A 22,284-nucleotide genomic window follows, 5' to 3' on the forward strand; every position below is an offset into this window, starting at 1 on the left:
CAACAGTTTTATATTAGTTTTTTACAACACTATTGAAGGCCAGATTTCTAACTGGTTTGCATCTGGTCTTAGTCCTGGTTTTGATCTGATTTGAGACTCGGTTAAATCCCATTTTTATACTGTTTTTTGATCTGGTTTAGTCCTGTTTTTATACCTGATTTTGAACAGTTTTAGATCTGGTTTAGTCCAGTTTTCATACCAGATTTTGAGCAGTTTTAGATCTGGGTTTAGTCCTGTTTTTATACCTGGGTTTAGTCCTGTTTTTATACCTGATTTTGAACAGTTTTAGATCTGGTTTGGTCCTGTTTTTATACCTGATTTTGAACAGTTTTACTACTGGTTTAGTCCTGTTTTTATACCTGATTTAGAGCAGTTTTAGATCTAGTGTAGTCCTGTTTTCAGACCTGATTTATAACAGTTTTAGTACTGGTTTAGTCCTGTTTTTATACCTGATTTTGAACAGTTTTAGATCTGGTTTAGTCCTGTTTTTATACCTGATTTTGAACAGTTTTAGATCTGGTTTAGTCCTGTTTTTATACCTGATTTTGAACAGTTTTAGATCTGGTTTAGTCCTGTTTTTATACCTCATTCTGAACAGTTTTAGATCTGGTTTAGTCCTGTTTTTATACCTGATTTTGAACAGTTTTAGATCTGGTTTAGTCTTGTTTTATACCAGATTTTGAACAGTTTTAAATCTGGGTTTAGTCCTATTTTTATACCTGGGTTTAGTCCTGTTTTTATACCTGATTTTGAACAGTTTTAGATCTGGTTTAGTCCTGTTTCTATACCTGATTTTGAACAGTTTTAGATCTGGTTTAGTCCTGTTTTTATACCTGATTTTGAACAGTTTTAGATCTGGTTTAGTCCTGTTTTTATACCTGATTTTGAACAGTTTTAGATCTGGTTTAGTCCTGTTTTTATACCTCATTCTGAACAGTTTTAGATCTGGTTTAGTCCTGTTTTTATACCTGATTTTGAACAGTTTTAGATCTGGTTTAGTCTTGTTTTTATACCAGATTTTGAACAGTTTTAAATCTGGGTTTAGTCCTATTTTTATACCTGGGTTTAGTCCTGTTTTTATACCTGATTTTGAACAGTTTTAGATCTGGTTTGGTCCTGTTTTTATACCTGATTTTGAACAGTTTTAGGTCTGGGTTTAGTCCTATTTTTATACCTGGGTTTAGTCCTGTTTTTATACCTGATTTTGAACAGTGATTTTGAACAGTTTTAGATCTGGTTTGGTCCTGTTTTTATACCTGATTTGGAACAGTTTTAGACTGGGTTTAGTCCTGTTTTTATACCTGATTTTGAACAGTTTTAGATCTGGTTTAGTCCTGTTTTAGTACTGGTTTAGTCCTTCTCTCAGGCTTGGGTTGGGTTCATGTTTTTGGCTGCTTTTGTGGGAACAGAAGCAGCTGGATGACCTCATGACCTTCGTGTGATTGGTGCATTTGGACGATGTGTTTGGGGCCTTGGCTCTGGTCGTAAATTCGAACTCTTCATCTTAATTCTGTCGTCACATTTCAGGCCACATTTATCTCTTAAGAATTTATAGATTTTTTAAGATTTATAATGCTGAACTAAACCAGGACTAAATCGCATCTAAAACCGGCCCAAATCAACTAAATACGTAACTTATTTAACTTCTTTAGGTGTTAAAGCGACTGTAAACCAGGACTAAAAGCGATCGTAAACCAGGACTAAAAGCGACCGTAAACCAGGACTAAAGAGTGTGTTTGTTTCAGAGATGCCGATGCTGTGGCTGGTGCTGAGTGCGCTCGCAGTCTGTGCTCAAAGCCGATTGGACGGCGCAGACCACACCCCTGTCGAGCATCAACCCCAGGTTTCCAACGGCAACCGATGTCCAGGTAAAAAACGGTTCGGCGCATCAGAGTCACAGAGATCCCGAAGCCTCGATCTCATTCTGTCTCGTTCTGTCGGATCCAGATTTCTGTGTTTAAAGTGAAGCTTCAGGTTTTGGTGTTATAGAACCTGTGATAAATATGTATCACAGTTTTACGTCCGTTAAGTCACAGTTTGTGAAGACATTTAGAAAAATAAGAGTGTAAAATGACGTGGAAGTGGAGCTGAATCCCTCTGATGTCATCAGTGTGCGACACAGTTTAATCCATCGCTGGGCTAAATAAAGGTGTTTTATGGTGTTATTGTGTCAGATCAGAACTGTGTCATTTATGTGGAGTTTAGCTCTTGTTTACCAGGCTGAGAAAAATAGATTTTCAAAGTTAGGGGCCTGGGGGGCCCCCAACTTTTAAGTTAGGGGCCCCCAACCAATTTCAGGGGCCCACAAGCGCGCGCAGCATCGCGGCGTCATAAGAACAAGATAAATGTGTTGTTTTAAACCTGGTTGTTAGCATGTAAAACAATTTAAAGTACTTTTATCTGTTATTTGATATGAAGAGCACAAATACTGAATCATATAAACCAGAGATCATGATCTTTAAAACTGTTTAATTCAATATAATATTTCTTAGATACAAAATAAATACTGTTTACAGCATTTGACACAAGGAGATCTTGTGGAATATATGAAATCTCGTCCTACAAAATAAACTACTAACATATATACATTGCCCCGAAAATTAGACCGGGCATTTCCAAGGACACGTGAACGCAACACGAACGCAGCGGCCAATCAGATGCCCGCTTTCATCGATATTACATCACGGAGACCGCTCGGCCAATGAGAAGCATGTCTGTCAAAACGAAACTTAAGCGATGAAAATTCCCTGAATATGGCCAAATTACTAGTTAAATCTTGTTTTTTTGTCGAGGAGGGGCACGGCGGGCCCCCTCCTATTTCAAACCGCGGGCCCGCCGGAGATTCAACTGCTTGCGGGCCCCGGGCCCCCGTCTATTTCGCAGCCTGTTTAGAGTCTGGTTGCTAGGTAACAGCTGTGGAATTACCTCCACCTATGGTTTCGCCCTGTTTTTAGACCTGGTTTTGACCTGTTTTTTGCCCTGGTTTGGTCCTGTTTTTAGACCTGGTTTGGCCCTGTTTTTAGACCTGGTTTGGCCCTGTTTTTAGCCCTGGGTTGGCCTTGTTTCTAACCCTGGTTTGGCCCTGTTTCTAAACCCGGTTTGGCCCTGTTTTTAGCCCTGGTTTGGCCTTGTTTTTAGACCCGGTTTAGCCCTGTTTTTACCCCTGGTTTGGCCTTGTTTTTAGACCTGGTATGGCCCTGTTTTAGCCCTGGTTTGGCCCTGTTTTTAGCCCTGGTTTGGCCCTGTTTTTAGACCCGGTTTGGCCCTGTTTTTAGCCCTGGTTCATGGCGTTTGTCGTGCGTCGTCGGGGGAATGAAACTGAAGCAGTCGTTGGCTCCAAACCACAACTTCCTGTCACTGATGGTGTCACAGGAAATGAGCTGTTATTTCTGCTCTTTTATCTCCTGTGTCTAAATTTACCAGATTGAATCCTCCAGCGTCAGGCCAGAGTGAAACCATGAGGATAATCCCAGTGAGGACGGAGACACGAGCCGTAAACCAGGTCAACAACTGTCTCGGCTCAAACTACGACAACACTATTTGTTATAGTCGACTGCTTTATTCAAATACGCGACTTTTTATGACGTTTTGGTCGTCAAAAATGAACCGATGCAAAACTTTAAGACAAAATCAAACACGGATTCACTGTCATTTCATTACTGCATCCACGTATCATTCGGTAAAGAACAGCTGGAATCGGAATCGTTTCTGACAGACGCGCGACCAGTGCCATCGGTGGCCATTTTGGTTCTGGTCGCTAATGTCAACAAATGTGAAACAAATCTGCTATCTAAATCTAAATGATTAGCATTTGGTTATTAGCTCCGGCATGATTAGCATTGGCAATTAGCACAGGTATGATTTGCATTGGCGATTAGCACAGGTATGATTAGCATTGGTTATTAGCTCAGGCATGATTAGCATTGGCGATTAGCACAGGTATAATATATGTATAAATATAGATTCTAAAGAAGTACAACAGTTTAATTCTGCTATTTCTTTACTGCAGCAAGTTTTTTAAATTATTTTATTTTACATTTAGAAAAGGGTGTACAGAGAACATTTGTCCTCTGTGGTTTAAAGTACGTTCAATACTATTATCGTTGATAGTTTTCAGATTGACTCCTACGACTCATTCGACCGCCAACAGTGCAGCCAAAGGTGGCGCAGCGTCTTGCTCAAGGACACGACGGAGGCGGTAAACGAGAGCGCTGGTTCTGCATCGATCGGCGGACTCAGCTGTGGCGGTGGCGCTAATTGCCGATGGCTTCGTTCGACGCTCGCAGAGGAGGAAGAGCTTAGCGCGAGCAGCTGAGCGACAGGAATAAACCAAAGTCAAACTGAAACGACAAACGGATAAGAGTGTCATCCCGAACGAGAAAAACAATAACATAAAATCCCTCCATTCAGTCAAAACCTTGTACCTGCAATCGTAAGAAAATCAAGTAAAAATGTGTAGAAAACCAGATAAACAACACTGCATTTATCGCCAATGTTTGTTTGTTGAGGGAATTCATTGTTGCGCGGCAGTTGGAGTGTCCTTTATCTCCCCCTGCCGTTAGCCAACAAGCTAGTTTAGCTCTAGCAACAACAGAGAAACTACTTTCACGTTACATTTTGCCATGTTAAGTTAGTTTGCGTGAAACCACAACTTCACAGGAAAAAATAAAGCTTAAAAAAGCGTAATTCTGAAAAAAGTGAGAAGAAACTCAACGGATTCAACAATTGGTCGGAAAAATCGTGACTTGTACTTTTGATCAGAGCGTCAAGGTCTATCGCAATTTGAATAGTCGCGATCAGACACACGGACTGCAGTTTATTCATAACCATGGAAACACCCGGTATTTTTTTTGTGTAAAAGCTGCTAAACTGTGGAAGAGATTCTAAATGCTTCACCACGCGAAAACATGTTTGAATTGTTTCTAATGTGAACGTCAAACTGCTGAAGTTCAGTTTAAAAATGTATTTCTTATACAATAATGCTTCTGCCTGGTTTGAAAACACGGCACATTTAGTCCTGGTAATTATGGAAACACAATTCATGTTTGAGGTTTGACGATTGGTCGCGTTGCAGCCGAAGTTAACGTGACATAAAACGCACTTCTTTCTGCCTCCAAACATCTCAGGACTGTTGTTTACGTCCCGATAGTCTGGATAATGGATCAACTCCATAACGTCTGCTCACAGCCAGAAGGCGTCGGGTTTGCGTCCCGTCATGACAGCTCGGATCCGTCCCACGGCGTCTGGGTCTCGTCTTCAGGTCGTGTGAGACGCTTGTACCGTTTGAAAGCATTTATATAAACTAAAGCTGCATCAAACTGCTGTACGACTCGATGATAGTTTGACCTGGCGAACGCTAAAATAGACCTTTTTTTGACACTTTTTTTATCTCTTTGTTTTAAAAGAACGTGTTTATTGTCTGTTTGGTCCAGAAAAAGATCAAAAACACAACTACAATGTTTGTCGAATAGTCAAAGTCATTGTGGTTAATTGTTGCAGCCCTAAAGGAAGCGTTTAGAGGGGCTTTAAGTGGAATGTTACACAGTACGGCATTAAACCTCTATTCTCTGTCTCCATGGAGATGAGCGGGTGTTACAGGTCAGATCTGTGGAGAGGTTCTTCAAGGTATTTTTGCGCCATAAACTCACCAGTAATTTAGTAAATGCAAGATTGGTTTAATGCCGTATTGCAAAACATTCCAGGCAACGTGACGAGGTCTCCATGGAGACGAGTAGGGGGCGGATCTTTCACTAGAGAAGTTACATAGTGCACCTTTAAATCTTTACTGCTAGTCCAAGCCTTGAAATAATTATTTTTACGTCCCTGTCAACATGACAGGTACCGATCATTTGGTACCTGTCATGGCTAATTCTGAATCGGTCACAAGGAAAGGAAAACAGAATAACATAATAAACGAAAAATTAACTTTTATTAACATGTCTCTTTATCATTTACAGGCTGAGAAATAGATTTTCAAAGTTTGGGACCAGGGGGCCCCCTACCTAAAAAAGTTAGGGGCCCCCCAGCAATTTCAGGGGCCCACAAGCGCGCGCGGCATCGCGGCGTCATAAGAACAAGATAAATGTGTTGTTTTAAACCTGGTTATTAGCATGTAAAACAATTTAAAGTACTTTTATCTGTTATTTGATATGAAGAGCACAAATATGGAATTCCTATAAACCAGAGATCATGATCTTTAATACTGTTTAATTTAATATAATCATGTTTCTTAGATACAAAATAAATACTGTTTACAGCATTTGACATAAGGAGATCTTGTGGAATATATAAAATCACAGCCTACAAAATAAACTACTAACATATATACATTGCCCCGATGCTAACAACTCCAAAGGGGGCGGGGCCCTTGGGGCCCTTGGATACTTCCACATTGACATTGTCCCTAATGTGCAAAATTACAGCTTTTGTTGCAAACAACTTTAAAAAGACTGAATTGCGAACTGAGGAGATTGACGCCCGCCAACCTCGATATCACTTGTGGCGCAAAATTAGAGCGGGCATTTCCGAGTACAACCGAACGCAACCGAACGCAGCGGCCAATCAGATGCCCGCTTTCATCGACATTAGATCACGGACACCGCTCGGCCAATGAGAAGCGAGAAGACTGCGAAGTGGCATGTCTGTCAAAACGAAACTTAAGCGATGGAAATGCCCGCGCACATGCGCTCCGAGCGCTGCCTTCCTCCGCTGTATAACTACAGCAATAATCGTGGTCTGTAGTACAGCGCGCCCGAGTTTGTGCAGAGGAATCGCTTTGGGCATGTTCACCGCGCTGTTTTTGCCTATTAAAAATGTATATTACGGCGAAAAAAGTGCGTCGTCATTGTGTCCGGAGCCTTGATTTTGGAGTCGGTCAAAACTGATTTTTGCGCCGGTCATTGACCGTGTCCGGCCCGTTATTTCGAGGCTTGTGTCCTGGTTTAGTCAGACCAGGTTTAGTCCTGGTTTAGTCTTGGTTTAGACCTGGTTTAGTCTTGGTTTAGACCTGGTTTAGTCTTGGTTTAGACCAGGTTTGGTCCTAGTTTAGACCTTGGTTTAGTCTTGGTTTAGTCCTAGTTTAGTCTTGGTTTAGTCCTGGTTTAGTCCTGGTTTAGACGATGAGTGTTTTATTTTCTTAAATCGTCTGTGTTCTGCACTTTGGGAACAGTCTTATTTATAAAATGTGCTCTGTAAATAAAGTCTAAATAAAGTGGATGAATGTTTTCATAAATATCTATAAAAATCTGATCATGATCTGATTTCTGAAGTTCTCATGTTATTGAAATGTCATGTAAACAGTTCCATCTGACGTGCGTAATCTGATTTCTTTCAGATTGTTCACACTTTGGTTAAGACAAGGAAAATTATGTAAAAAAAGACAAACTAATCTGTCAAATTTTAATAATACAGAAAGTTGATTTTATCACATCTTCGTTTGATAAATACCTTTTAATTATTTCCTGTGAGGTCAGGTCATTCATCTCACCTCTTTTTAATTACCTGCAGCATTGATTGATCCTTGTTTTCAGCACGTTTACTTTTCAGCAGCTTTAGTTTGTTCTGTAAATCATTTAATTTTCTCTTCCCTTGTTTCTTTTTGGCCGAGGCGACAGCAATAACTCTGCCCCTCAAAGCGGCCTTAGCGAATGGGCGGAGACACTTCACCTTTGTCGTTCTACAAACGTCTCAATGTCGTTTGTCATCATTTTTGACAAATTGTGGGTCATTGAGTCGACGAGCATTAAATCTCCAAAGTTTTTTTTCTGTTCCATATCCACAGTGGTCATCTCTCTCCTCTATGTTATCTATTACTTTACCAAATGTATCTATATATTTATCCATACTTTGTGAATTTGTAACACCCAATGTCGGCCGAAGATGTCGCTCCACAGACGAGGGTTCCCTCAGAGTGGTTCGCAAAAGGCTTATTTTATAATTTACCGTACTTTGTCTTCCTCTTGTTCTATAAACGCGTCAGATCTACGTTTTCCTGCTTCTGTCGATGTGTAAATGTGTCGATGTGTCGCTGTGTTCAGACCTGTGCCTGGTCGACGCCCCTCTGTGCCACGACGAAAACTCCAGACTGAGCTTCGAGGCGATTTGCTCCATCCACAACATGATGGACGACGATGCCGACGGAAACGTGGACAGCAAAGAGACGGACGGGGTCAGATTCACCCGTTCATCACTACGTGCTTTTACATAAGACGTCATTGTTTATGTTCTGGACGTCACGATAACGGTCTAGCACGACCTGTGACCAGCCGCGCCTGTGTCCCGTTCTAAAGATGGCTCCCGTTCCTCTTTTTGTGTCCAGTTTTTGCGCGAGGACATGAAGTTTTCGGACTCAAAAACCAAACAGCGAAACTTCCACCGCGTCGACCTCCACATCAGCATCGAAGACATGTGGAGAACCTGGAAACACTCTGAGGGTGAGTCCTGGTCTACACCTGGTTTAGACCTGGTTTAGACCTGGTTTAGTCCTGGTTTAGTCCTGGTTTAGTCCTGGTTTAGTCCTGGTTTAGTCCTGGTTTAGACCTGGTCTACACCTGGTCCACACCTGGTCCTAGTCCTGGTCTGGTCCTAGTCCTGGTTTAGTCCTGGTTTGGTCCTGGTCCTGGTTTAGTCTTGGTTTAGTCCTGGTCTGGTCCTGGTCTAGACCTGGTCCTGGTCTGGTCTGGTCCTGGTCCTGGTCCTGATTTAGTCTTGTTCTAGTCCTGGTCTGGTCCTGGTCCTGGTCCTGGTTTAGTCTTGTTCTAGTCCTGGTCCTGGTCTGGTTCTAGTCCTGGTCCTAGTCCTGGTCCTGGTCCTGGTCCTGGTCCTGGTCCTGGTCCTGGTCCTGGTCCTGATTCTGGTCCAGTCTAAATAAACTTCATGTTATTAATACAAACTCGTCTGCGTTTATTTAAGGCCATAATTAGTTTTATTTTTGTATTTTTGTACGACACAAAAAAGGAAAGACTGATCTTTATCTGTGATGAAAAACGAAGACTCGGGATTAGATCTGGTCTAAAATAAATGTGCAGAAATTATAACTAGCATTTAAACATAATATATAACCCGGGTTTAGACCTGGTTTAGTCCTGGTTCAGACCTGGTTTAGTCCTGGTTCAGTCCTGGTTTAGTCCTGGTTTAGTCCTGGTTCAGTCCTGGTTTAGTCCTGGTTTAGTCCTGGTTTAGTCCTGGTTTAGTCCTGGTTCAGACCTGGTTTAGTCCTGGTTCAGACTTGGTTCAGTCCTGGTTTAGTCCTTGTTCAGTCCTGGTTTAGTCCTGGTTTAGTCCTGGTTTAGTCCTAGTTCAGACCTGGTTCAGTCCTGGTTTAGTCCTGGTTTAGACCTGGTTTAGTCCTGGTTCAGACCTGGTTTAGTCCTGGTTCAGACTTGGTTCAGACCTGGTTCAGACCTGGTTCAGACCTGGTTCAGACCTGGTTCAGACCTGGTTCAGACCTGGTTTAGTCCTGGTTCAGACTTGGTTCAGACCTGGTTCAGACCTGGTTCAGACCTGGTTCAGACCTGGTTCACACCCGGTCCACACCTGGTTCAGAACTTGTTCAGATCTGGTTTAGTCCTGGTTCACACCTGGTTCACACGGTTCAGACCTGGTTGAGACCTGGTTCGGACCTGGTTCAGACCTGGTTTAATCCTGGTTCACATCTGGTTTAGTCCTGGTTTACACCTGGTTCAGACCTGGTTTAATCCTGGTTCACATCTGGTTTAGTCCTGGTTTACACCTGGTTCAGACCTGGTTTAATACTGGTTCACATCTGGTTTAGTCCTGGTTTACACCTGGTTCAGACCTGGTTTAATACTGGTTCACATCTGGTTTAGTCCTGGTTCACACCTGGTTCACACCTGGTTTAGTCCTGGTTCAGACCTGGTTCACACCTGGTCCTGCTCTCGTGTCTTTCAGTTTATAACTGGTCGCTGGTGCAGGTCGAGCAGTGGTTGTGTCTCAGTTTGGAGCTTCCTCAATATTCAGAGTCTTTTAGGATTCTGCAGCTCAACGGCTCCGCCCTGCCCAGGTACAGCTCCTGTCTGCTCCTCTCTGCTCCTGTCATACTCCTGTCTGCTCCTCTCTGATCCTGTCATGCTCCTGTCTGCTCCTGTCTGCTCCTCTCTGCTCCTCTCTGCTCCTGTCATGCTCCTTTCGACTCCTGTCTGCTCCTGTCATGCTCCTGTCATGCTCCTGTCGGCTCCTGTCTGCTCCTGCCTGCTCCTCTCTGCTCCTGTCTGCTCCTATCATGCTCCTGTCATGCTCCTGTCGGCTCCTGTTGGCTCCTGTCTGCTCCTGTCATGCTCCTGTCTGCTCCTGTCATGCTCCTGCCTGCTCCTGTCATCTCCATTTCTTTTATGATTCCTTGTTTTCTGCTGTTACAGTTTGTCTGTTTGTTTGTTTGTTTATTTGTTGTTATCTTCATTGTTGTTGTTGTTGTTGTTGTCTTCATTGTTGTTGACTGTGTGTTCGTCCTCAGGGCCATGTGAGTCTTTTCTCACTTTCCTCTGTTCTCTTCAGGTTGGCAGTAAAGAACTCCACTCTGACCGGTTCTTTGCTGAAGATCTCTGATCGAAGCCACGCCCAGAAGCTCCAGCTCAAAGCTCTGGACACGGTTCTGTTTGGACCTCCCCCAGGTCAGAGGTCAAGTCTTCAGACACCTTTCTACACACTTAGTCTGAACAAGAAGTAAACTCTTGGTTTAGTCCTGGTTTAGTCCTGGTTTGTTCCTTATTTTTCGACCTTATTTTTCGACCTTATTTTTCGACCTGGTTTAGTCCTGGTTTAGTCCTGGTTTAGTCCTGGTTCAGTCCTGGTTTAGTCCTGGTTCAGTCCTGGTTTAGTTCTGGTTTAGTCCTTAGTCCTGGTTTAGTCCTGATTTAGACCTTGTTTAGTCCTGGTTCAGTCCTGGTTCAGTCCTGGTTTAGTCCTGGTTCAGTCCTGGTTCAGGCCTGGTTCAGTCCTGGTTTAGTCCTGGTTTAGTCCTTAGTCCTGGTTTAGTCCTGATTTAGACCTTGTTTAGTCCTGGTTCAGTCCTGGTTTAGTCCTGGTTTAGTCCTGATTTAGACCTGGTTCAGTCCTGGTTTAGTCCTGGTTTAGTCCTTAGTCCTGGTTTAGTCCTGATTTAGACCTTGTTTAGTCCTGGTTCAGTCCTGGTTTAGTCCTGGTTTAGTCCTGATTTAGACCTGGTTCAGTCCTGGTTCAGTCCTGGTTCAGGCCTGGTTCAGTCCTGGTTTAGTCCTGGTTTAGTCCTTAGTCCTGGTTTAGTCCTTAGTCCTGGTTTAGTCCTGATTTAGACCTGGTTCAGTCCTGGTTTAGTCCTGGTTTAGTCCTGGTTCAGTCCTGGTTCAGTCCTGGTTCAGTCCTGGTTCAGTCCTGGTTTAGTTCTGGTTTAGTCCTTAGTCCTGGTTTAGTCCTGATTTAGACCTTGTTTAGTCCTGGTTCATTCCTGGTTTAGTCCTGGTTTAGTCCTGGTTCAGTCCTGGTTTAGTCCTGGTTCAGTCCTGGTTTAGTTCTGGTTTAGTCCTGGTTCAGTCCTGGTTTAGTCCTGGTTCAGTCCTGGTTTAGTTCTGGTTTAGTCCTTAGTCCTGGTTTAGTCCTGATTTAGACCTTGTTTAGTCCTGGTTCAGTCCTGGTTTAGTTCTGGTTTAGTCCTGGTTCAGTCCTGGTTTAGTCCTGGTTCAGTCCTGGTTTAGTTCTGGTTTAGTCCTTAGTCCTGGTTTAGTCCTGATTTAGACCTTGTTTAGTCCTGGTTCAGTCCTGGTTTAGTCCTGGTTTAGTCCTGGTTCAGTCCTGGTTTAGTCCTGGTTCAGTCCTGGTTTAGTTCTGGTTTAGTCCTGGTTCAGTCCTGGTTTAGTCCTGGTTCAGTCCTGGTTTAGTTCTGGTTTAGTCCTTAGTCCTGGTTTAGTCCTGATTTAGACCTTGTTTAGTCCTGGTTCAGTCCTGGTTTAGTCCTGGTTCAGTCCTGGTTCAGGCCTGGTTCAGTCCTGGTTTAGTCCTGGTTTAGTCCTGGTTCAGTCCTGGTTCAGTCCTGGTTTAGTCCTGGTTTAGTCTTTGATCCTGTTGGTCTCTGCAGGTTATGACACCCGCTGGAAAGACCTGGTGCTGATCCTGTCCGTGGTCCTGGCGCTGGTCGGTTGCTGGTTCGCTTACGCTCAGACCAGGAAGTCCCGGGACGACATGAGTCAACTCACCAAAGACCTGGAGGGACTTCAGAAGGCCGAGCAGAGCCTCCTGGACCTGCAGGACAAGTAAGACCATGCAGGACAAGTAAGACCATGCAGGGCAAGTAAGACCATGCAGGACAAGTAAGACCATGCAGGACAAGTAAGACCATGCAGGACAAGTAAGACCATGCAGGGCAAGTAAGACCATGCAGGACAAGTAAGACCATGCAGGGCAAGTAAGACCATGCAGGGCAAGTAAGACCATGCAGGGCAAGTAAGACCATGCAGGGCAAGTAAGACCATGCAGGGCAAGTAAGACCATGCAGGACAAGTAAGACCATGCAGGCCTGAGGACGCCACTCCAGAGACAGGACGGGGACTTGGTTTTTACATTTCATACATGGAACACATACATACATTAAATTAAAATCAAATTTCTAACCGGCCCCGGAAAAGTTTTGGAAAAAAATATTTTTAATTCAGAAGTAAATGTAAAAGTTAAAGATTGGAGCGTAATATTTTTATTCCAGAAGGAACCAGGTATGCTGCACAGAGACCAGGGACCAGAGAGACCAGGGACCAGAGAGACCAGGGACCAGAGACCAGGGACCAGAGACCAGGGACCAGAGACCAGGGACCAGAGACTAGGGACCAGAGACTAGGGACCAGAGACTAGGGACCAGAGACTAGGGACCAGAGACTAGGGACTAGGGACCAGAGACTAGGGACCAGAGACCAGGGACCAGGGAGCAGAGGCCACACAAAAGCCTGAACGTGGAGACTTCAGGCTCGAGCTGAGACATGTTTCTTGTGTTCCTGTCTGGACTGGCTCTCGTTTTGGAGGTATGAGCGCGGCCCGAGCGAGACGGGGCAGAGCTGAAGTCTGTGACCATATAAGGAGCTGCCTTTGAGCGCGTCGCTCGGCTGCACATCGCTCTGAGCAGGGCGCTCTGAGCAGGTCGCTCTGAGCAGGTCGCTCCGAGCGAGCAGGTCGCTCCGAGCGAGCAGGTCGCTCCGAGCGAGCAGGTCGCTCCGAGCGAGCAGGTCGGGTCGCTCCGAGCGAGCAGGTCGGGTCGCTCCGAGCGAGCAGGTCGGGTCGCTCCGAGCGAGCAGGTCGCTCCGAGCGAGCAGGTCAGGTCGCTCCGAGCGAGCAGGTCAGGTCGCTCCGAGCGAGCAGGTCGCTCTGAGCAAGCACGTCGCTCCGAGCACGCCGCTTGGCAGCGCTGCTACAGCGTCTCTGCAAACCCACTAAAGAAACCTGCTGAGCGTGTCTTACCTTCACGGTTCAAACGTAGTGGCTGGAGTCTTCGGGAACATGTCGTACATTTTGCCACCGTCATTGCGGGGCCGGTCCGAGGCCACCAGCGAGGCCCCACTAGGGGGCCCCACCAGGGGGCCCCAGCAGGGGCAAGACAAAAATCCCTCACTGTTCTTTATTCACTGTGTTCTTAACCCTTTTCTTAGTTTATATTTTATTTTAAATGTGATTATAGCTGCGTTTAACGAGCCGCGAGGTCCTAGCCTGGCTTAAATTGACCTGAATTCCTGGTCCTGTTTCCACAACGACTGTGGTCAGGACTTCACTGACGAGGAGCGAAACAGAAGCTGTTTTAGGAGTAAAAACAAACCCTGCAGTTCACGTGTTTGGCCACCGAGCGCCGCCGTGTTTTACAATCCCTACTGTGCGTATTGTGCCTTGTCGTATTGTGCCTTGTCGTATTGTGCCTTGTCGTATTGTGCCTTGTCGTATTGTGCCTTGTCGTATTGTGCCTTGTCGTATTGTGCCTTGTCGTATTGTGCCTTGTCGTATTGTGCCTTTTCGTATTGTGCCTTGTCGTATTGTGCCTTGTCGTATTGTGCCTTGTCGTATTGTGCCTTTTCGTATTGTGCCTTGTCGTATTGTGCCTTTTCGTATTGTGCCTTGTCATATTGTGCCTTGTCGTATTGTGCCTTGTCGTATTGTGCCTTGTCGTATTGTGCCTTTTCGTATTGTGCCTTGTCGTATTGTGCCTTGTCGTATTGTGCCTTTTCGTATTGTGCCTTGTCATATTGTGCCTTGTCGTATTGTGCCTTGTCATATTGTGCCTTGTCGTATTGTGCCTTGTCGTATTGTGCCTTGTCGTATTGTGCCTTTTCGTATTGTGCCTTGTCATATTGTGCCTTGTCGTATTGTGCCTTGTCGTATTGTGCCTTGTCGTATTGTGCCTTGTCGTATTGTGCCTTTTCGTATTGTGCCTTGTCGTATTGTGCCTTGTCGTATTGTGCCTTTTCGTATTGTGCCTTGTCGTATTGTCGTATTGTGGAGCAGCTGCGGCTCCTGAAATAGAACATTCCTGAGCTGGATTCGGGGCCGGTCTGAATTGTCTGATCTGATTTCACTCGGACTCACACTGTCACGAAGAGATGCATTCTGGGATGGAACATGCGCACACACACACACACACACACACACACATACATAAAGCATCTGGAAAGCGAGTGTTTTAGTGATGACGGCGTCCCAGGGCAGATGAGGCGTCCCGGGCCCCGCGGCGAGAAGGTCACGGGTTCAGACCTCTCTGTGTCGGGGTGGGTTTCCTCATGTTTCCCCCGGCAACACAAAACATGCCCCAGAATCCTCCAGTGAAGGTCCTGACCAGCTCCAACATCTGGATCTGGACCAGTTTCAGGGACAATGACGTGAACTTTGACCTCTGAAGGCAAACTACTGAAACGTCTCTAAACATCTCCAGACGAGTACAATATAAATCACATATTTGTCTTTATAAAACATTAAAAAACATATTATTATTATTATTTACATCACGGTTCAACGCTCATGAAAGACGAGTATCATAAAGCTAGCAACATTATCTCTTAAGCAACGTGAACGGAGGCCATCGCTGTTGATCAACGTGAATACTTTTTAAATCTAAGCGTTTCCCCTCACAATAACCGCACCCCTTGCCCCGCCCCCGTGCCCGCCCCGCTGACCCTGCCCTGTCTCCAGGCTGCAGAAGGCGCAGGAGGAGCAGCGGAGCGTTCAGGTGGAGAAGGTCCAGGTGGAGCAGCGGCTGAAGAGCGAGATCGAGTCGGCCAAACAGGAAGCCCACCGCCTGAGCGAGCTGAGGGAGCAGACGGGCAACGAGACCAACCGACAGAAGTATGTGGAGGAGGAGCTACAGCAGGTCAGGCTAACCACTCTGCCACAGCAACACAGCACTTTAAAGGACATATTATCATATAATATCATATTCTGCATGATCTGTATCGTTATTGTCCTTAAATTTAAATAATCCATGACATAAAAACACTCATGACCTTCTCTCAGTCAGGCGTTCCCTCATCAGGATTTGTGTTAGCGCTCCATCTACTGGCAGGAGAGGGAATTACCATGGGGAATACAGAAAAGCTAGCTTGCCCCGACATGCTAACGTAAACACGAGTCTGATGATTTCTAAAACAGGAGCTCTCCAGATCGCCACTTCTGTTGTCACAGATCTAGGAAGTTAAAACTGTGTGAAGAGAAGACGAGCTATTTGGCCTAATATGTGTCCTTTAAATGTTGTTATATCAAAGTTTGACTATTTTAGAGTTTATTCTTCGAAAAATATCACTTTTGCTCAGAGCAAATTTTAAAGAAATCTTAATCTTAATAATCAAGAAATCTTGATTTTTTTATTTTACACTGAAACTTTACAAATACATTATAAACCAAATCCAAGTTAAAATACTGTGACTGGAGACTAATAGAATAATAATATTTACTTAATATTATAATGAATTATTTTATTATTGTATTATTGAAGAAAATCTTAAATTATTTCATATCTATTTTGATTTCATAATGTTGCTGCCTTTGTTTTAAAACATGTTTAGAGAGAAACACCTCCAGAAAACTTTAAGATTATTAAAAGACAAATATAGCCGCAAGAGGGAGACATCGTCCTTTTGCACAATGATAATGTTCAATTTTCCGTGTGCACGGGTGGAGGAGTTTGGAAGCGGGCGTGGCCTTAGCTTGTGGCGCTCGGGCCTAAATATCCAAATTCAACAGATTATTTTAAATGTACATTATTCCAGTAAATCGTTCTGAAATGAAGTGCCTTTGTTTCTGTTTGTCCTGGTTTGTCCCCGTGCTGTTGCCGTACAGATGCGCACGGCGCTGAAGAAGGCGGAGCGAGAGCTGGAGTTGCGCTCTGATTGGTTGCCTCCAGAGCCGCTTCAGAAGTGGCTCCAGCTCACGCACGAGATCGAGGTCCAGTATTACAACATGAAGAAACAGAGCGCCGAGAAGCAACTGCTGCAGGCCAGAGAAGGGGTGAGGACCGGGACCTGGACCGGGACTGGACCAAGACCTGGACCGGGACTGGACCGGGACTGGACCAAGACCTGGACCGGGACTGGACCGGGACTGGACCAAGACCTGGACCGGGACTGGACCGGGACTGGACCTGGACCGGGACTGGACCAAGACCGGGACTGGACCGGGACTGGACCGGGACCGGGACTGGACCGGACAGGACCGAGACCAGGACTGGACCGAGACCAGGACTGGACCGGGACTAGACAGAGAGCAGGACTGGACCAGGACTGGACTGGACCGGGACCGGACAGGGACTGGACCTGTGCTGAACCAGAGCTAAACCAGGGCTAAACCAGGTCTAAACCAGGTCTAAACCAGGTCTAAACCAGGTCTAAACCAGGTCTAAACCAGGGCTAAACCAGGGCTAAACCAGGGCTAAACCAGGGCTAAACCAGGGCTAAACCAGGGCTAAACCAGGGCTAACCCCCTTGGTGTCATTGAGCCCTGGTTTAGTCCCAGTTCTCCGTCTGTTTCAGGCTGAGAGGATAAAGAAGAAGCGCAGTTCTCTGTTTGGGACGTTCCACGTGGCTCACAGTTCTTCACTGGACGACGTCGACCACAAAATCCTGTCTGCAAAGTCAGTACCACACTTCAGACACAAGGGGACACTAAAAATTGGCAATATCATACTTCTTCGATTGCTCTTGTCTCGAGTTTAGACCAGTTAAAAACACATGCCAAGTTTCCTGTTTTTAACCCTACAAATCATCACAGACTCGTTCTGAGCATTTCCGACTCAAATCACCTTCATCACAACAAGCTAGCTTCCGTGGTAATTCCCTCTGCTGCCAATAGATGGAGCGCTAACACAAGCTCAGCAGTGAGACATGGATGTTCCCACAGACAGGCACTCTCGGACGTGACGGCGGCGCTCCGGGAGAAGCTGCACCGCTGGCAGCAGCTCGAGGTCCTGACCGGCTTCTGTCTGGTCCACAACCCGGGTCTGGGGTCCCTGGCGGCGTCGCTGAACCTCGACCCGTCTTTTCTGGGCCTTCAGCCGCCGTCGCCGACTCACCTGCTCTTTTCCGACGACCTGGACGACATGGACGAGGACATTCTGTCGCCGGGGACGCTCAAATGTGAGGCTTTCGTCACTCGGAGCACGGGCGTATATTTAGAGACACGTTAAAGCTTTACCGGTGTGTTGTGATGCAGACGCGGCGTGGCAGATGGATCGCAGAGTCAGCGACCTGTGGCCTCTCGGCAACGTGCCAGACCAGTCGGCATGGAAGCAGTCCGGTCAGTCGCATCCTTTTAACCTGTTTATACTTTCCAATTATAGTTTTGTGCACACAAAAATGAATAGCTGCCACTCTAAAAAGGCCTTTCAATTGGAAGCGCAATTCCAAGCGCTAACGGCTGGTACAGTTAGCGACATTTGCGCCAATTAATTTTCAATGGGAGAGTTAGCGTTAGCCTCCAAACAACACAAACTCTGAAAAAGCAGGGCTGAAACTGAACACCTCGATACAAATGCCACGTGTCGAAGAGCTTTGCGTAGATTAGCATTTGCAATTAGCACCAGAATTAGCATGAACCTGAACCTCACATTTGATAGCGTTTTTGACAAGGAAACGCCCGACAGTGGAGGTTGACGTGCGATTTGAACTGTTCATACGCCATGTCAAACGTTACGTACATAAACTGACTTGTTTCCGTGTCCTGTTGCAGCCCAGAGCCTGATGCCCCTGCGCCCAAGGACAGGAGACCCCTTCAGGTTGGTAGAGCAGAAGGGCAATGGTCAGGTGACGCCATCGCCCTCCAAGTCCCGCCCCCCCAGCGGCCGCCAGAATCGCAGCCGTTCGATCGGTCAACTGGACTTCATCCCCCTGCCCGCTGCGTCCGCTCTCTCCTCTTCTGCGTCCCACCCGTCCATCGACCTCACTTCCTCTGACGTCACTTCCTGTCCCGCCGAGGCTGGGGTTTCTGCCGTGCTGCTGCGCTGTTACTCTTGTGTCCACCCCGGGCCTCGAGGGGGCGCTGTGGCCGCTCAGAGACCCAGATCCGGCAGCCGTGGGTAGCTTCACGTCCTGTCGCCGCCACCGCTGTGAACACGAACGCACTGACGATGCATGCTAGCTGCTGCCGCTATTGCTAACAGCGAGTGCTAAAACGTGCTAACGACAAACTAAGGCACTGATCGGAGATTCATCCATTTCTAATGTTTCACGGGGAGAAACTGGACTGTTTATGAAAAGAAAACCATATTGTCCAGTCACACAAAGAGCCGCCTTTCCCTCTGACCGCGGTGGTCTGCGGGGCGGTACTTCTGAAGTACTTCTGAAGTACTTCTGAAGTACTTCTGAAGTACTGCATTGTGTTTATTAGAGCTGTCGGCTTTTAGGCGTTTAGTCGACTGATCATCGACCGGGTCTTTAGGCGACTTCAGCCCGAGTTTATACCAAACCTTAGAGAGTCACAGCTCGGGGTCCGGGCGGGGACCGGGCGGGACCGGGCGGGTCCGGGCGGGTCCGGGCGGAAGTGGCACGCTGGGTTATGAGGCGTTCCACATCAGAGTCGAGTAGCGGTCGGTCACGGCGGAAACTTCCAGAAACTTTCACCATGAGATTAGTCTCCCGATGTGGGCGGGGCTTTGAACTTGTGTGAACTAAACATGAGTTAAACCAGCATGGTGTTCAAGATCACTCACATTTGCATCCGCACCACCAGAACTGGGACCAGGACTAGACCAGGACTAGACCAGGACTAGACCAGGACTAGACCAGGACTAGACAAGGACTAGACCAGGACTGGAGCGACACTGTTTAAGGCTGGTTTCAATCTTGTGCATTCTCACTTGCAAATTAGCTTGAACTGGGACTAAATTCTGAACTAATCCTAAACTGAACCAGGACTAAATCCGGACAATAACGAGACCAAATCTACATAAAAACTCAAACTTGGCCTAAACCAGGAGCTAAAGTGTGAACGCGCCTCAAGGTCAATTTTCTTTGCGTTTAACTTTTTCTGTCTTCATTTCAGAGACATCATGAACCGCTCAGACTCTGACTCCGCCCTCCCGTTCTCTCTCAGCGACTCACGGAGCCCCTACAGCTCCAGGCTCCTCCCACTGTCCGTCAGCCCCCTCCCCTTTCCTGGCAGCGGCACTTTGGAGAAGAGCAGCAGTTTGGGAGAGCTCAGGACCAACGCCGCCAACGCCATGCCCTCGTCCACCTCCATGCGCTCGCTGTACGTCGCTGCGGAGACAGGGACGGGGCTTCGGACAGGAAACAGGAAGTGCCTCGCAGAGGACGACAACAACAGCAGCAGCAGCAGCGGGGCGACGGCGGACGAACAAGAGGGAAGCACAGCGACCCGGCGGAGCGCTTTAAACAGGCTGTTCAGGAGGAGACAGGGACGGAAACCGGACTGAAGCAGGATTATAAAGGGGCTAAAGCAGGACTATAAAGGGGCTAAACCAGGACTATAAAGGGGCTGAACCAGGACTATAAAGGGGCTGAACCAGGACTATAAAGGGGCTAAAGCAGGACTATAAAGGGGCTAAACCAGGACTATAAAGGGGCTGAACCAGGACTATAAAGGGGCTGAACCAGGACTATAAAGGGGCTAAACCAGGACTATAGAGGGGCTGAAGCAGGACTATAGAGGGGCTGAAGCAGGACTATAGAGGGGCTAAACCAGGACTATAGAGGGGCTAAACCAGGACTATAGAGGGGCTGAACCAGGACTATAAAGGGGCTAAACCAGGACTATAAAGGGGCTAAACCAGGACTATAAAGGGGCTAAACCAGGACTATAGAGGGGCTGAAGCAGGACTATAGAGGGGCTAAACCAGGACTATAGAGGGGCTAAACCAGGACTATAAAGAGGCTGAACCAGGACTATAAAGGGGCTAAACCAGGACTATAAAGGGGCTGAACCAGGACTATAAAGGGGCTAAACCAGGACTATAGAGGGGCTGAAGCAGGACTATAAAGAGGCTGAAGCAGGACTATAGAGGGGCTAAACCAGGACTATAAAGAGGCTGAACCAGGACTATAAAGGGGCTGAACCAGGACTATAAAGGGGCTAAACCAGGACTATAAAGGGGCTAAACCAGGACTATAAAGGGGCTGAACCAGGACTATAAAGGGGCTGAACCAGGACTATAGAGGGGCTGAACCAGGACTATAAAGGGGCTAAAGCAGGACTATAAAGGGGCTAAACCAGGACTATAAAGGGGCTGAACCAGGACTATAAAGGGGCTGAACCAGGACTATAAAGGGGCTAAACCAGGACTATAAAGGGGCTGAACCAGGACTATAAAGGGGCTAAACCAGGACTATAAAGGGGCTAAACCAGGACTATAAAGGGGCTGAACCAGGACTATAAAGGGGCTGAACCAGGACTATAGAGGGGCTGAAGCAGGACTATAGAGGGGCTAAACCAGGACTATAGAGGGGCTAAACCAGGACTATAAAGAGGCTGAACCAGGACTATAAAGGGGCTAAACCAGGACTATAGAGGGGCTAAACCAGGACTATAAAGAGGTTGAACCAGGACTATAAAGGGGCTGAACCAGGACTATAGAGGGGCTAAACCAGGACTATAAAGGGGCTAAACCAGGACTATAAATAGGCTGAACCAGGACTATAAAGGGGCTAAACCAGGACTATAAAGGGGCTAAACCAGGACTATAAATGGGCTGAACCAGGACTATAAAGGGGCTAAACCAGGACTATAGAGGGGCTGAAGCAGGACTATAGAGGGGCTAAACCAGGACTATAGAGGGGCTAAACCAGGACTATAAAGAGGCTGAACCAGGACTATAAAGGGGCTGAACCAGGACTATAAAGGGGCTAAACCAGGACTATAGAAGGGCTGAACCAGGACTATAGAGGGGCTAAACTAGGACTATAGAGGGGCTAAACCAGGACTATAAAGGGGCTGAACCAGGACTATAGAGGGCCTAAACCAGGACTATAAAGGGGCTAAACCAGGACTATAAAGGGGCTAAACCAGGACTATAAAGGGGCTGAACCAGGACTATAAAGGGGCTAAACCAGGACTATAAAGGGGCTGAACCAGGACTATAAAGGGGCTGAACCAGGACTATAAAGGGGCTAAACCAGGACTATAAAGAGGCTGAACCAGGACTATAGAGGGGCTAAACCAGGACTATAAAGGGGCTGAACCAGGACTATAGAGGGGCTGAACCAGGACTATAGAGGGGCTAAACCAGGACTATAGAGGGGCTAAACCAGGACTATAGAGGGGCTAAACCAGGACTATAAAGGGGCTGAACAAGGACTATAGAGGGGCTGAACAAGGAATATAGAGGGGCTAAACCAGGACTATAGAGGGGCTGAACCAGGACTATAAAGGGGCTAAACCAGGACTATAAAGGGGCTAAACCAGGACTATAGAGGGGCTGAACAAGGACTATAGAGGGGCTGAGAAAGGAATATAGAGGGGCTGAACCAGGACTATAGAGGGGCTAAACCAGGACTATAAAGGGGCTAAACCAGGACTATAAAGGGGCTGAACCAGGACTATAAAGGGGCTAAACCAGGACTATAAAGGGGCTGAACCAGGACTATAGAGGGGCTAAACCAGGACTATAGAGGGGCTAAACCAGGACTATAAAGGGGCTAAACCAGGACTATAGAGGGGCTGAACAAGGACTATAGAGGGGCTGAACAAGGAATATAGAGGGGCTAAACCAGGACTATAGAGGGGCTGAACCAGGACTATAAAGGGGCTAAACCAGGACTATAAAGGGGCTAAACCAGGACTATAAAGGGGCTGAACCAGGACTATTAAGGGGCTGAACCAGGACTA

At 46.6% G+C, this 22,284-nt stretch overlaps 1 protein-coding gene across 2 annotated transcripts; it reads left to right on the forward strand.

Annotated features, from left to right (window-relative positions):
• The first annotated feature begins 1,747 nt into the window (after positions 1-1,747).
• LOC140360682 (stromal interaction molecule 1-like) lies at positions 1,748-19,988 on the forward strand. 2 transcript variants are annotated; one of them, XM_072446009.1, is made up of 13 exons: positions 1,748-1,868; positions 8,037-8,167; positions 8,318-8,432; positions 9,910-10,021; positions 10,513-10,628; positions 12,068-12,242; positions 15,148-15,325; positions 16,291-16,458; positions 16,980-17,080; positions 17,347-17,582; positions 17,659-17,742; positions 18,175-18,220; positions 19,486-19,988. In XM_072446009.1, the coding sequence occupies exons 1-13, from the start codon at positions 1,748-1,750 to the stop codon at positions 19,874-19,876; spliced, it is 1,974 nt and encodes a 657-aa protein (XP_072302110.1). In that variant the 3' UTR covers positions 19,877-19,988. The 2 variants fall into 2 exon arrangements, with proteins under 2 accessions (XP_072302110.1, XP_072302111.1); XM_072446010.1 differs by having other exon boundaries at positions 1,750-1,868; positions 18,175-18,312; positions 19,486-19,761.
• The last annotated feature ends 2,296 nt before the right edge of the window (positions 19,989-22,284 follow it).

Source organism: Eucyclogobius newberryi, unplaced genomic scaffold (genome assembly GCF_026437365.1).
Source record: "Eucyclogobius newberryi isolate DKJ021-1_F unplaced genomic scaffold, fEucNew1.0.hap1 SCAF_15, whole genome shotgun sequence".
Classification (NCBI taxonomy): Eukaryota; Metazoa; Chordata; class Actinopteri; order Gobiiformes; family Gobiidae; genus Eucyclogobius; species Eucyclogobius newberryi.

What these genes read in the sequence shown, in the direction of transcription:
- LOC140360682 (XM_072446009.1), top strand. Translation starts at nt 1,748, where the DNA reads ATGCCGATGCTGTGGCTGGTGCTGAGTGCGCTCGCAGTCTGTGCTCAA. An exon ending in TGCTGCAGGCCAGAGAAGGG is followed by an intron (nt 16,459 to 16,979) that starts GTGAGGACCGGG and finishes CGTCTGTTTCAG; the next exon opens with GCTGAGAGGATAAAGAAGAA. An exon ending in GTCGCCGGGGACGCTCAAAT is followed by an intron (nt 17,583 to 17,658) that starts GTGAGGCTTTCG and finishes GTTGTGATGCAG; the next exon opens with ACGCGGCGTGGCAGATGGAT.